The sequence below is a fragment of the Diabrotica undecimpunctata genome, chromosome 7 (genome assembly GCF_040954645.1).
Source record: "Diabrotica undecimpunctata isolate CICGRU chromosome 7, icDiaUnde3, whole genome shotgun sequence".
NCBI classification, from domain to species: Eukaryota; Metazoa; Arthropoda; class Insecta; order Coleoptera; family Chrysomelidae; genus Diabrotica; species Diabrotica undecimpunctata.
The window spans coordinates 39,932,313-39,949,087 of NC_092809.1; the positions used below are offsets into that span (position 1 = coordinate 39,932,313).

Consider the following 16,775-nt stretch of genomic DNA (forward strand, 5'->3'; position numbering starts at 1 on the left):
GTACTAGCAAAAATAATAATGAAAATAACATCAACATATTTTTTAGGGGAAATCACCGAGAAAAAAATTCAATGTAGGGTCACTGTGGAACGACTCTAAAAATTCAATGTAAAATTACTGTGGAACGACTTTACAAGACAAATGTACCAAAGGAGGCTAGCACAGAATACAATAACATACCAGCAAACGAATGGCAAAAATAACAGACGGAACTGTTTAAAGGAAAAGAAAATAAGAATCAACACAATAATGTACCTGAATTAAGACACGAAATAGAAATCAGTTTTCAGGAAGTAGAGATAGCCATAAATTCACTTAAAAATAGAAAGTCACCAGTACCAGATGGAATAACCAACGAGCTTCTAAAACACGGAGAAAAAGATATAACCCTAGAGATGACAAAACTTATACAAAATCTAATATTGCACTGCAAGATACCACACGCATGGAGAAACAACATAATGATACCAATGTTCAAGAAAGAAAATAAAGAAGACCCCAACAATTATAGAGGTATCAATCTACCGAACACCGCACTTAAGCTTACCACAAAAGTCCTAACCAACAAAATCAATAAACCATCAACTTTATTAGATGAACAACAGGGATTCAGCTTCGGAAGATCCTGCGTAGACGCCGTATTTGTACTAAGACAAATCACAGAAAAGGCCATCAAGTACAATAAATCAGTATATTTATGTTTTATAGACCTGGCAAAGGCTTTCGATTAGATCCAAGTCGAAGACGTCTTACACCTACTGTATAAAAGAAACATACCAATCAATATTATACAAACCATTAAAAACATCTACTTACATAATCGAATACGGGCAAAGATAAATGGAAAACTACCACAGTGTATACCAGTACAAAGCAGAGTCAAACAGGGTGACTCGTTAAGCCCACTTCTCTTTAATATAATAATGGACGGAATAATACAAGCACTACGTAAAGGTCGTGGTCACAGAATGGGGAACAAAGAAATCCAAATATTATGTTATGCAGACGACGCCGCATTAATCGCCGAGACAGAAGACGAGCTCCAAAGATTAACACATATCTTCAATACAACAGCCAAGAAATACTCAATAAGATGTAAAATCGAAATTGATGGGAAAATAATAAAGCAGAAAGCAAGGTTTAGATATCTGAAAATAAATATAACTAGTTACGGAGATGTTGAAGATGAAGTACGACAACAAAACTTAAAAGCAAGTAAAGTGGCGGGACCTCTTTTATGACACAATTTTTGACAGTTTGGAAGAACAAACACCTAAGACAAGATATAAAAACGATAATCTATAAAGCAGCAATTAGACCTATATTAACATACACGGCGGAGACAAGACCTGACACATCTAAACTAGTGAAACGAACACATTAGTAGAATGGCAGAGGATAGGACAGTACGAATAGCACGAGATAAGTCACCAAATGGACGAAAAAGTATTGGCAGACCAAGAAAAAGATGATGCGATAATTTAAACAATTTAGGAGATTAATATTGAAGAAGAAACTGGCTTTAAAGCCTACATACAAAAAGGAAGAAGAAGACTTACGCTGAAGAGTGTTGGACGACAAAATATGCAGAAGAATATCATTTATCCAGAAATATATCGATGTCTTAATATAAAAAATATTTAAATATTTTGGCTCTATTGTTCGAGGAAAGATAAATTGGATAGAAAATCTGGGTAGTAAAGCAAAAAGTAAAAGGAAAAAGACCCAGAAAAAGATCACTGAAATGTTATGTTGATTAAATATCACATATAGCAGGCACATAATTATGTCTATGATTGCATTCTCAAATGGCTAAAATGAGAAATGCATTGAATCAAAGAATATTTCGCATATAACTATATACCTGTATCATATCCCACGCATAAACCGAGGAAATTTAGACAAAAATATTTTTTGAAATTCACGGTCAGAACATTCTATATTTAAGTATAAATATATTTTAAATATATAAAGCAATTTCTACAGCACTACACATTAAACGCATATGCAAACCACTAATAATAACATATTAAATAAATGAACAAAACTACATAAAATACACAATATCGATGAATTTGAATATTCTATGAAACGTATAATATTTTATTATGAAATATCCTGAAGCACCAAAACAAATGGTCTGGAATATAAATAATATCAAACAAAAAAATCTGATTGTGACGTTCAAAAAATATTGAATTTTTTTTAATATACAAAAAGATAATAAATTTCGTTGCAAATAACATTTCTACATTTACAGGATTTTTCCTGGTAATTATTCAGTTTCACGTTATCTACTCAGGTTTTTAATTTTATAATATTTCAGTTACAGTTACTGTATTTATTATTGATGATCAGCATAATAAAAGATTGATTGAGTAAATTTTGACACAAAAAAAAAATTGACCAAAATAGGAAATTAACATAAATTGTTTGAGTGTTCGTTAGAGGTTTTATCATCATCATCCAGCCTCACAAGTCCACTGTTGTACATAGTGTTTTCAAACCTGTCTACTTTACGCCACTCTCATCCAGTTTTTAGTTTGTCTTCTTAAATCGTCAGAACATCGTGCAGGTGGTCGGTCGACGTTTACCTTGTCTTCCCTTGGTCTCCATTCTGATACCCTCTTTGTCCATCGCCCATCCGTTATTCTAGCTATGTGTCCTGCCTATCTCCATTTTAGTCTGGATATCCTTTCAATGACGTTAATCACCTTGATTCTTCTCCTGAACTCTTCGTTTTTTATTTTTTCTCGCACAGTTATTTCTAACATGGATCGCTCCATTCTTCTCCATGTAACTCTCAGTTTGGTAGCCAAGGTTTTTAATAAAGTAAGTGTTTCTGCTCCTGATGTCAACACTGGGAGGACGCATTGATCAAATACTTTTCTCTTTAGGCATATGAGTAGCTCACTTTTGAAAGTTTCTCTGAGTTTTATATATAGTGCTCACCCAAGACCGATTCTTTTCTTCAATTCATGGGTCTGATTATCCTTTAGGGTTTGAGGATTAGTACAGCCATAGTATAGTAACAGATATAACAAAACTGATGATGAATTGGAATTTGGCAGTAAAAATTATGTGAGAAAATTATGAAGTCCATCTCGAAAAAACTAGGAAAACACTTTAAAAGGTCATGCAGTAGTACATAGGGAGACCCAACATCTTGTTGTGTAAACCACATCATATAGATTTATGAAATTGCTAAGGCCGGTCTTGGAGGTATTAAAATAAAAGATAATGTCAAGTATTATTAAAATCAGGGTGTATAAAATTTTATAAGATTTAAGTAGCAGTAAAAGCAGTAAACAAATTTTAAGAAGAATTTTTGGCTAGAAGGAGACATATTGTGGTGTTTGGAAAAGAAGGAAAAAATTAGGTTTATAATAGCGCAAATGTTAAAATGATAAGTATTTGAAGAAGCACACAAAAAGTTTTATACAAATGACTGTAAAGATGTAAAGCAATAGAGGAACTGAAGGAATAAGAATTAGATAGGAAAAAAATAGAACAGGATATCAAGAACAATTTAAGACTAAATATTGGAAATTAGAACTAGCATATATGTTATTTTCCTGGTTTCTGTGGCTATATCAACATAGTTACAGTTAAACTAAAATAGAGAGTTAACGAATTGTTAGAATAGACAATATTAAGTATTGTAATTGTATAATTAAGTTAAACAAAGTTTGTAATTAAACAAACAAGTCACAAGCGAACCAAGTCAAGACTCACAATGGAACCCTTTTGACCGAGAGAGTAATAGTACTGAGAAGGTGGCAGTAAAATTTTAGTACGCTACCTAATGGAGAAAGTAGGTACAGAAAGCTGAAGGCACAGATTATATAGAACTAAAACAGGAGGAAACTGACCTACAAACTTTGGAAATAAAAAATTAAGCAATTCAGTCTTTAGCCAGAAACAAGCCATCTGGAGCAGAACCTACTCGCAGAAATATTTAAATGTGGCAGTTAAACATTTGTAATCCTCTATCACCAACTATTAATACAGGTATGGTAAGAATAAGAAGATTTGAATAATGGAATTGTATACTTTATACACAAAAAAGGAAACGTGCTTGTCTGTTCCAACTGACGAGGTATTTCCCGTCTTAATACAACAATACACAATTTTGTCCCTGACACTTATGGCACACTTGGCACACTATAGTAATAATATAATTGCATCCTACCAAAGAGGCTTTTTGAAGTACACATCCATCATTGATTGACTGCCATTACATCTTCGTAGACTTCAAGACAGCGTACGGTAAACAGAACAGAATTGGCAAAATTAACTAAAATGACAAAGAGCGGATACAACAGGGTGTTTCAGAACCATTTAAAACTAACGGAGCACTGCGCCAGGGAGATGCCCTATCATGCATTATTTTTAACCAAGCGTTAAAAAAAGTCATGATAAATTTGGGAATAATCTTAAAGGGTACCATATATACCCGTAGTATAAAAATAATGGCTTATGCTGATAATATCGTGATAATAGGATGAACCCAAAATCAAGCAGTTGCAGCTTTCGTACGCATCAAAAACGCCGCAGAAAACATCGAACTTGTGATTAACACCCAAAAAATTAATACATGTCGGCTATATCATGAATGTACCAAAATGAGGTGCAACACAAAACTATAGAAATGGTGGAAGAATTCTTCTACTCAGGGTTACTGGTAAAGTGCAAAAACAACATATCCAAAGAAATAAGAAAGAAAATATGGGTGGCTAACCGCTGTTATTTTGGCCGAAACCCTCAACTAAAAGCGAAAAATATGTCAATAGTAACAAAATGCAAACTTTATTAAACAATAATACGTCTAGTGCTCACTTACGGATAGGAAACATGGACAATAGCAACATGATGTTCACACAGAGATAAAGTAGGGAACATATTCTAAAAACATATTACAAATAAAATCATTTTTTAAGAGCTCACTATACAATAATAGTTTTGAAAAGAGCAATTTCAATGCAAAAAGAGTAGTAATAGAAGACGAAGAAGAATAGTTTGCTGAGAAATAAGCACAAGAAAACAAATCAACTGCACCACTGCTGTAGTACACATTGGAACATAACCTTAACCTTCATACAATGAATACCTTGTTAAATAACTACCGGTAGAAAATGAATATAAGCAACTTCAGACGGTATCACCAGAAATGAAATAGATTACATATTGTCTAATCGAAAAGAAATAGTCGTGTGCATAAGATTTCAGTACCTCATACTACAGATCTGTGTACAGCACATTTTTAGTTTGGTGTTCAAGGTTAAGCTTAGATATCAGAGAAATTATGAGATCAAACATCTTATCCATTCTTTCCATTAACTTATGAACTAGTAGTTCTAGATTATTTTGTATATGTTGAGGAGTTGTTGTTTCTATTATATGAGAAGTCTCATCCATGGTAGATGTATTTCTATTATCTCTTCCTGCAACAATTTTCGCATAGCTTGTAGTTGGTTGAGTACTTAAAGAAAATTCTGCACGAGGTGGTTGACTTGCGTTTTTTTCTCTAAGTGTTGGAATTTTTTTTTCTGTGGCTCTTTGTATATTGAGCATCCTTTATAGCTGGCAGGATGATTTTCTAGACAATTTACACATTGAACATCTTTTATATTTTTTGGTTTTGGGCATTGAGATGATAGGTGATCGCCCACACATTTTACATAGCGCGGACTCCTGTGGCAATAATTGTGGGTGTGGCCAAAATTTTGACATCTTTGGCATTGGGGTAGTTCTCTTTTCGGATGCAGTGGCTCAACTGTGACAATAGAGTTTTTTTAATAGCCTAGTTTTTTTAAGAGTCTAGCAACGCTTTTTTAATGTCATCTGGATCTGTTGAAGGATGTAAATTACGTATAACAACTCGGAATTAACCTTCATACAATACGAACTTAACCTTCATACAATGAATACCTTGTTAAATAACTACCGGTAGAAAATGAATATAAGCAACTTCAGACGGTATCACCATCAATGAAATAGATTACATATTGTCTAATCGAAAAGAAATAGTCGTGTGCATAAGATTTCAGTACCTCATACTACAGATCTGTGTATAAAACGGTACTTAATACTAAAGTAAAGTATATTATTTTTAATAAATGTTAAGAGGGAAAGAATCAAAAACTAGAGAAAATGACATGGATAGGATGTGGACACAAACGGTAAGAACTGTGAGGGATGACGTAAAAAGATCTTTCGGAGTAAAATAAAAAAATGTGTGGAAATGACTTGTCAACCTATGGAGCAGTCGATGTTTAGGTTAATACTAAGAGATGTTGTAAATGTGGATGAGGGATGAGTCAGAGCATCCCAAAGAAAAAATTCCCAGTGATTGGCTGTATATCACAACTATAACATTAAATAAAAAGGAAAGTATAAAAACTTTTCTTTGTAGAATTTTATAATAAAAATTATAAATTTATATATAAAAAATACCAAAAATAATTATTAAAGTGTATCAAAACGTTTTTGGTATTATCTGACCATTATTGGACCGAGTGACTCGTGAAAAACAAGTTATTCCATTTTAATTGATGCCAAAAGGGTAAGATTTAAGTATTAACGAAAAACATGTAGCCACTACTTGATATTTAATCACACCATTCTAGCAGCGACATAATAAATTCTACAAACTTTAAATTTAGATAACTAAATTTTACATTAAAAGGAACTGTGGTGACATAATATCGATGACGAAACAGTAACTATAACGAAATATCGTAAAATTTTTCTTGAAGAGAGGTACAGAGGTACAGAACGGAGGTATAATTTTGTTCTGAAGCTATTTTCTTGTGGCATCTTAAAGTAATTACTATTTTAATAGGAATAAGCCCCAATTAAAGTTTAAAATAAGTTTATTGTCATTTCAATTTCCACTTCGGAAATCGTTCCTAAAATACAGACATTAATACATTTGGTTTTTGTTACTTGGTGAACAGTTCTTCGAATAATTTAATTACTGACTGACTGATTACAGACTCATTTATATTGACAAATCTGACATATATTATACATTTTAAAGTAGACGACTTTACGATATTGCCAATTTTGTTGAGTTGCGTTCCTGAGACGACTTTATTGTAAGATAGTTTTCTGACGGATATTCTAAAGTTAAAGTTGATTTCAAGTAATCAAATGAACTATCTTACAATAAAGTCGTCCCAGGAACGCAACTCAGCAATATTGGCGATATTGACGACTTTAAAATGTATAATATATGTCTGAATTGCCAATATAAATGAGTCAGATAAAATTAAATTATTAGAAAAATTTTTCATCAAGTAACAAAAAACAAAATTTGTTTAAACAAAAAGAGAAATCAAACGATTTCTACCTAGCGAAACCGAATTCAAATTTTTACCACTGTGTTTCCTAAAATTTGCGAAACAAACAGCTGGATAAATTACTCGGCAAGGGAATCTAAAATTGCATTCCACATACCATTCATCCTGGTCAAAATTCGTAGTGAATTCAGTTTCTGGTACTCCAAACGAAGTAAGTAATAAATTTGTTTAATTTAATAATGTTTGTATTTTGACAAATATTTCCGAAGTAAAAATTTAAACGTTAATAAACTTATGTTACACTTTAAGTGTGGTTTATTCCCAATAAAAAAGAGGTATAATTTCGAGGAAGTTCAGTTTATTCACAGAAAACAGAAAAACGGAGCAGACTTTTTAAGTAGGTCTTCGTCGATAAGTCGATAAAGCTATATCTGACTAAATTTTTACAGGGGAAACTGTAAATTTAAAATATTTAACAGAATGTGAGGAAATTTATATTACCGTGAATGGCATTTGAAATGAAAATGAATTAAATCCGACTTTATCTGGTGTGACTGCGACCGAATTAGTAGCTTAAAGATACTCCAGTCGTCAGAGACGAAAATGCCACTGAAAATATTAATTTTGGGACCCCAAAACCAATGCAAAAAATTTTACCACTTTTACTCTGGGTTTCCCATTTAACGCAAAAAAATCGATTTACCAAGAATCTGTACACCGTAGAAAAAAATATTTTAAATAAAAAATGTAGCTGAGATAGTTTTAAACAAAAATGTTTATAAGCATTTTTTGTGTATAATGAACCGTTCTCTTAGAAACAACGCTTGCAGCGACCGTCGATTTTGCATGTCAGTTACGCGCGCAAAATAAACAATGTTCAATAAAAATTTTATCAGCTTGACGGTAAAAATTCGTTAACTTTTGGCTCAAGTGACCTTGTATCGACAAAATTAAGATTGGTTTTAATGGTAAATAGTTCAGCTTTAGTATGCAGTTTTTGTATTTTTCCACAAATAAACTCAGATATTATACATGTGTTAAATAAACGTGCCCTATTTTTGCCATTTTTTATGATTCTCACGAGATCAATACAATCTCTCTCTTTAATTGACTGGCCACTATGAAGTTTCGATTATGAAAGCCTAGACTTGAAAACCTAAAGAATGATATTTTAATTTTAAGTTTTGGTAACAAATGTGTCATTTGAAATATGCTTAAAAACGCTGGGTTTAAACTTTCACACAACAAACGATCTAATTTTTTTTTTAATTAAGTACACTAGTACGTTGTTCTTTTTAAAAGAACAAAACTTCTGCAATAAACTACACCCAAAACCGTCTTCCATAATGCATTTTCCGTGACGTGTGATAGTTTGTAATGTAAAACATTAAATTCTGCGTTTTTTGAAGTTATACTACTATACGCACGGTCGGCGTTGGAAATTTGCACGGGAGTGAATCTGTGAAACCATTGTAAGATAATGAGTAAGAGAGAGACATAAGATATATTTTCTCTCTCTTCCTCTCTCGAGAATAAAAATGTTCCTTTTGTATATATAATTAATATTATAAATATATTATATTATATATAATATTATATATATATATATATATATATATATATATATATATATAATATAATATATATTAATATTATTATTTATGTGATATGTTTTGTATTATTTATTAAATTTTCATAATTATTTTAGGCTTTTGTATTTCAAAATAATCACTGTATGACAGACAACTGCCAATTTTGAAATCCGTTAGTATCATGTCTAATTGACAAATCTTTCACGTGTTTGGTTCATACGCTGGTGTACGTTAGTTCGAATCCCAATATGAATTTTCGTTTTTATTTTTGAAATATTTAAAAACCTCACGTTAATGTTATTAAATATATGTAATATACGCAAAAATGCTAAATTTTAAAATAAAATGAAAATTTACAACATAATCCGAGTTGTTGATTTTTTATTTTTATCTTCGTAAAGTAAGTTATGTATATTGGCAGTTTTAAATACTTATGAATATTGCATTTTAATTTGTATTGTATTATTATCTTGAATTATGTTGCAGTGTTTGACCGAAGAGGGCCGATCGGAAAACGAAAAAGAGGAAGACCGAGACTTAGGTACCAAGACAACCTAGAAAATGATTTGAAGTCTATCGGAATTAGAGCATGGAAAAGAGTTGCCAGAGACAGGGGCGAATGGAGGATTGTTCTGAAGAAGGCTTTGGCTCAAAAAGAGCTGTAACGCCACTAATGATGATGATGTTGCAGTGTATTGTATTGTAATTTTGATATTAATAACAAAATAAGCAATGAATTTTACTGCAGAGTATATGTAAAAAAATTTTTTTGCATTCAACTCCTTTTATACATATATGAAAATAAAAATATATATTTTCATTAACATATTGATACAATCCTTCATTTACTATACTCCTATTACAGGTCAAATGTTTATATACAGCAAACGATGCACCATATACCTATATACCTAATTCTTTTTCTCTTTCTGCTCTCTCTTACCTATAGCATTAAATATGTAATTATTGTGCAGATTGACTCCCATATAAATTTGTAACGGCGAACGCGTGTATAGAAGTGTAACTTCTACCGGCAGCCCCACTGGACTGCCACACCCGTTTTTTTATTTATATTTTAAATGCCTCATATTTGTTATCACAACTCAAAATTGAAATTTGATGGTTTGGAAAATGGAAATTTTACTACAGTTGGTTAAAAAAGTTATCAATTTTATTGATCTCACGAGCATCGTAAAAAATGGCAAAAATCGCGTCACGTTAATTTATTTAACGCCTTTAAATAAACTGAGTTTATTCTCAGCAAAATTAAAAAAAATGCGCTCGAAAGCTGCACTCTTTGCCTTTAAAATACTTGATTTTAAGACTTGATAAAAGTCTTGATTTTTGTCAATAGGACATTTGGATAAAAAGATATCGAATTTTTACCGTCAAGCTGAACCTTGCTGTTGTTTGCAAGGTGATACAAAATTTAATAATACAAAATTAGCGCGCGTAACGTTGATTCTAAGAGAATGGTTCATTCTACACAAAAAATGCTTATAAACATTTTTATTTAAAATTACCTCAGCTACATTTTTTATTCGAAATATCTTTTTCTACGGTGTACAGATTCTTGGTAAATCGATTTTTTTTTGCCACTTTACTCCCCTACGAGGGTGTTTTAGGGAGAATCCCGGGGGTAAAAGTGGTAAACTTCTTTTTTGGGGTCCCAAAATTAATATTCTCTGCAAAATTCAGCTTCTTTGTATGATTTTTAGGGGTCAACTCTCTGACGACTGGACTATGAGCCAGACTCTAAAGATATTCTTGAAAATTATGCATCAAAGAATTCTCAGCAAACTGGAGCAAGATATTAGTAACATTCAGTTTAACTTCAGAAACGCAACGAGTACAAGAGATGTTTGCCCTTGATGTATTTTAGCAAAGATGTATGGATGTTAACCAACCTCTTGATATCAGTTTTTCATGATTACAACAGCACATTTGAAACAATCCTAAATAAACGCTTCATATACTTACTTCAAGATAAAATTCTGGATATGAAAGATATTAGAATAGTATCAAACCTTCACTTTTATTATCAAAAAACTATCAGAATAAATAGAAATACAACGAGGGTAAGGGAGGGATGAATAATTTCTCCGATGCTCTTTAACCTATATTCAGAAAAACTAGTTCAAACAAGAAAACATCAATTGAAATTAAAGTCAATGTAAATAGATTATTCTGATCAGAATTATTCTGATGAATAAGAATGTAAATAGTAGCGAAAAGGCCAGACTTACTTTAAATATCAAAAACAAGAAATTTATTACCGTTGCAAAATCACAACAACAAGAGACGTTATGGAATTCTCACAATATGAGAAAAGTACTTTGCAATATTAATCTGTAACTCAAAGTACGAATATTGAGGTGTTATATATTTTCTGTACTATTATATGGAATTATTGTTTGGATGCTAAAAACGGATATAAGTAACAAAATAGAAGCGTTTGAGATGTAGGCCTATAGAAGAATTTTAAAAATAAGTTGGGTCAATAAGGTTACGAACAAAGACGTTTTACAAAGAACGAACAAGAAAAGTGGGTATTAAATATATTTTTTTTTTATTTAGAAAATCGCATCGACCAAATGGCCATTAGCGAAAAATTAGTGGATTACATTAGGTACAATTACTTCAATACAATTTGGTTTATTAAATATTGTGGTACTTATTAATGTCTTTCAAGAAATTCAGAGTATTGTTAAAGTTACAGTCTGCACCTAGAGCTTCTATAAGTGTTCCTGGTATCTTGTTATTGCTTCGTTGTTGATTGTAGAGGGGGCATTCACATAGTAGGTGCATTATTGTTAGTGTCGTATTACACGTTTCACATCGCGGCGGTTCGCACTTTTTAATTAAGTAATCATGCGTTAACCTAGTATGTCCGAGTCTGAGGCGCGTTACTATTATTTCTTGGCTTCTTGACTTAGGTAACACATTCCATGCCTCTATGCTGGGTTTCACTTGTTTTAATTTTGAATTCGACACATTCCATTTATTTTTCCACGCACTTAAGATTGATTTTTTTATATAAGCTTTTATATCCGTTGATACTGATGTGTTTACGATCTCGGAAACGTCACTCACTATCGCGTCTTTCGCACTATAGTCAGCAGTTTCGTTGCCTTTTATTCCCATATGGGATGGGATCCAGATGAAATTTATCTCATTATGATTGATATAAGCCTGAAGAAGGACTGTTTTAATTTTTTTTTAAAAGCGGGTTTTTTGGATACAGTTGTCGGATGCTTTGTATGGCACTAAGTGAGTCTGTTAAGATAATATATTTGGAGTTTGTTGTCAGATTGATTAGTTCTATGGCGCGATAGAGAGCATACAGCTCAGCTGTATAGATAGTACTAACATTAGATAGTTTGAATTTAAGGACCTTCTCTGGAGTTACTACAGACGCTCCCACACCTTCGGATGATTTTGAACCATCAGTGTATATCTGGGTATGATTTTTATAACGACTAATGATTTTTCTAAAATGGGAAATAATTAGATCAGGATTAGTGGAGTTTTTATCAAATGACTAGTTCTAAGTTCTAAGTTACATGATGGTATGTTTTGAATCCAAGGTGGATTATGATCATATGTGTATGGAAGACATTCAGGTATGACAATATCAAACAGATTCAAATGGTCTTTTATTCTTTTATAGAAAGGTTTATTAGAACGGTGATTTGCATTAAGGTTTGGGTAATTATCGGTAAAAGTATTTCTATAGACAGGATTTTTTGCATTATCTTTAATTTTTGTTGCATATGTTAGACTAAGGTAAGCTCTTCTATCATTTAACAAGAATTCATTTGCTTCGCAAAGTAAACTTTCAATCGGTGTTGTACAAAAGGCTCCCAGGCATATTCTGAGTGCTGTGTTATGAATAGTATCGAGCTTTTTAAGTACTGATTTCGATGCTGATTTCTATTTTTTGAAAAACTTTGATAATTATGTAAACAAGATTCTTGGTTGCTCTTAAGATTCGTTTCTTGAAGACAAATAATATCTGGTAGATACTCTGATTGTAGAATTTTTAACATCAGTAAGTTATTATAGTATCCGTTTATATTCCACTGAATAATTGAATTAAACGACGCCATTTTAACTTTCTAGTTATAAAAAAGTTTTAATTTTATTAAGCCTCTGGGTCTGTTTCAAGTAAAATGTCATTTTCGTTGTCGGTAGAATAAAGTTCGTCATTTAGGTGTTTTGTGATTTTTTTTCTAAGTTTGGTACATTTGATTTTAAGAGATCTATCTGTTATGTGGGCATATAAGTTACTAATCATTCCTAGTAATCCAGTAAAATCATGTGTATAATTAGTTATAGTGGTGATAATATTTGGAGAACCTGGTGCGTTTTCTAACAGATTTATAAATTGGTCGTGATTAAGGATATATGGTGGTGAATGTTCATTTATTATTGTTTTTAGGTCAGTATCAGAACTTTTCTTGGGTTTTTTGTTGGGTTTTTGTGTAGGTTTCCTAAAATTTATTTCTGTTTGTTTATCTTTTTCTGACAGAGCTGGTGTATATGTTGGTGAAGGTGATAGAATTTCATCTACGTCACGCTTACGGCTTGTCTGTTGAGTAATATCTAGTGATATAGCGCTGTTATTTTCTGGAGATGTAATGGTATTGGTAACTGAGGATGCTTTTGGTTCGACATGTTCAGGATTTGTACTGTTTGTTAAGGAAATAGATTGCTGATTGGGAAGTTTTTGTATGGTGTCCATTTGTGAAGGAGTATTTAACGATGTTGAAATAGTTTGAGCTGTGGGTGTTTGTTGAGAGTTTGTGGGATTTTTACAATTATTAGCATTATGTCCTTGCTGTTTGCAGTTAAAGCCTAACTGATTATCTTGCGATAAGAAAATTTGATAAGATTTGTTATCGTAATTAATCAAAAAAGATTCTGGTAAAGGATTTATAACAGGGTTGATAAAAATTTGTCTTCTAAAACTGTAAATATGATTGAATTCCGGTAAGGTAGAGCTAATACGAAGAAAGGTCATTGATGACATTGGCTTGAGACCTAGGTTTTCTAATTCGTGAATGAGAATATCATGGGGAATTGAGGGGCATACATTCGATAGAACTAACCTATCCGCTGGAGTAATATATTTTCTAGCTTGAACTGGTTCATCATTTATTAGTATTATACCATCATATACCTGCATAAAGTTATCCACAATTTCTTTGCTCGTTAGATACATGCATACTCGATTATTGGACAGCCTTGAAGAAAATAAAATGTTTTTGGGCTGTATAAGTGCTCCTAGTGGTATGAGGTAGTCCTGTAGGCGTAATCCATCCTTTGAAGAGAAAACAATCGCTTGTTCAGGACTAGGATATGTATGTTGGCTTAGAACTTTTGAGTAGGATTAAACTGTGTTGGTATGTTGTGGTACAGAGTTAATTACATTGGAACTTCCATCTGATGTTACGGACATGATGAATCCTCTATATGCGATTTTAACAGGACTTTATTTTATATATAGAATAAATCAAATAAAGTCCGACTCTGTTTATTTTAAAACTAGTTGATCGGCTGGTAATTACCAAATTAGCTGAATAACGATAAGAGTACAACTAGTTTTTTGGTTAATTTGTAACTACAATAATTATTGATGAGAATATGTTATTGATGCTTAAAAGTGATATTTCTAATCAAACTATGATTAACTGGAAAGAAGTACTTACGGCACTTAACAAATCACTGTAAACTTCTTTGATATATCACTTTTAATTATTTAAATTTATACTTTTTCTATTAAAAACTATAAAAGTTGTGGAGCTTAAAATTAAGTCGACTTTCATGCCTGACATTCAGGGCCGGATCCTTAAATATATTTAAAATAAGAAAATTGCAGTATTTAGGTCCTGTTATGAGGGGTGAGAGATATGCGTTGCTGCAGATCATTATACAGGGAAAGATACTGCACAGAAGAAGCATAGGTCGATAACATATAGCCTGACTAATCAATTTTAGACACTGGTACAATTATAACTCTGTTCAACTATTTAGTACAGCAGTATTAAAGGCGATGAGAGCCGTAATGATAGCCAACCTTCTTAAAGAAAACGGCATTTAAAGAAGAATGGTCCTCTTCATTTGTAATTCGGTCAGACGGGATTTTAAGTATTCTCCGATAAAATATAACAAAGAGGAAGTAGCATCGTATCATTCTTATTTTTACACCAAGACAGAGATTGTGGTTTAAGAAGAAAGCAATATTCCAGTCAAAGTTGGATCAAGCTTTACTGAGGAGTACTTTTATCTTTTGGTTTTTAGTCCATTCTTTATTTATTATGGTGCCCAGGTACTTTTAGTGCATCAATCTTTCTACTGGGGTTTATGTTTAGATTGATTCCATATTATTGACTGTGGTACATGATTTTGGTTAGAAGGACTTGTAGATTAAATGTAGAATGCCTTTGTCAATTTCGTGCAAAGCTTCGCTAAATACTCTTTTACACTAGAGATTAAAGATTAAAGGAGACAAAATACAGCCTTATCTCACTCCACGAATGATTTTTACCAGTTGGAATTAAAGGTCCGTTTATCTTTAATTCTGAGACTTGGTTTGATTCCAGTCGAGGAATTTCTGTTGGTATTGTTTCAGAGTTGTGTTTGCTGTTGAGTATCTTTGTGATTATCGATTCCTTGTCTATTAGTTTGAAAGTGTCAAAGAGTAATTTTTGATATAGCTTAGATGACATTATTGACTAGGTCTTATATTTGAATCAACCAATTGAAGATCTAAGCAAGAATAGTGTTAATTGACAGAACAAGCAGTTAGATCATCCTAAGTCTTCCTTGCAATGCTGGAAGCCTTGCAAGCCTTATTAATCATAAAAGATGTTGTATGTGAAGGTGAAGAAAAATGAAAGCTTATGTTTTATGTAATGACATTACTGGTCCTGAGTGAGATAGAGATTTTAGTGAAACTGTACAATAATTTTTTACAGTTTTTCATTTGACAGCCTAATAATGTGTCAGTACAGATAAAACAAGTTTTGTAAATACTGTAAATACATTGTGTCTTTTTTAAAAATTTTGAGTTAAATTTTTTTCGAAAACCAGCACTACGATTGAATTTTCTACCACTGAATTTAAATATTCTAGTCTATTAAAACGCATAACAAAAAAAGTAAGTAGAAAAACACAATATCTAACGTATGTTAGGTTGCCACAACCGACTGGCCTAAACGTGTAACAATGAAAACAATGGACTTACACGAAAAACACAAATTTTCCTACCTGGCTTCAAATCCCTCAGCTCTTTCAATTCCCTCAGAGCTTTAAGTTCTTCGAAGCTGGTTTTCGTCCCTTTGTGCAGCAAGTAAAATATAATTAAATATTTACATACTCATTTTAATTTGGGTAAAATTTATATTTGTTTTCAAAAGAGTCGAAATCTTCCGGATATGAATTGGGGTAATATTTTTCTGGTTCGGTTTAGGTGCATTAACCATTAAACGACGTAAATTTTTCGTATTATTCTAATAAATTTAAAATTTTACCAAAAATTAATTTATAGACTATAAATAACCACAAATGTATTTTGCTAATTAAAAACTGAAACCAAAACTCATAGCAACGACGAAGAAATTAGATGAAATGAAAATACCTTATTTAGAACATAACTAACATAATTCGTAAATTGATGGAGCTTAGAACACAACAGAGAAACAACAGGGAGGAATATAAAAAAACAGAAATTAATAAAACAAACGATAAAGATGGCGATGGAGGATAAACGCATGAAAATTAAAGAATTAGAATACAAATCGGACACATTAAAAAAATCTTAAAAAAAGCAGAAAAATAGCTGGCCTCTATCATAAGAAAACTCTCATAGAATTGT

The 16,775-nt window shown here is 31.9% G+C and overlaps 1 protein-coding gene across 7 annotated transcripts in view; it reads right to left on the reverse strand.

Annotated features, from left to right (window-relative positions):
• Mp (collagen XV/XVIII-type protein multiplexin) overlaps nucleotides 1-16,775 on the reverse strand; it is a 1,493,071-nt gene that overhangs the window by 132,828 nt on the left and 1,343,468 nt on the right. For 6 of the 7 annotated variants that reach the window (XM_072537153.1, XM_072537150.1, XM_072537148.1 and 3 more), the window contains one exon: nucleotides 16,169-16,237. The exons of the other annotated variant lie outside the window; for it this stretch is intronic. In XM_072537153.1, coding sequence (XP_072393254.1) covers nucleotides 16,169-16,237 — 69 coding nt within the window. The remainder of the gene's footprint in view (nucleotides 1-16,168; nucleotides 16,238-16,775) is intronic. 7 annotated transcript variants of the gene reach the window in all.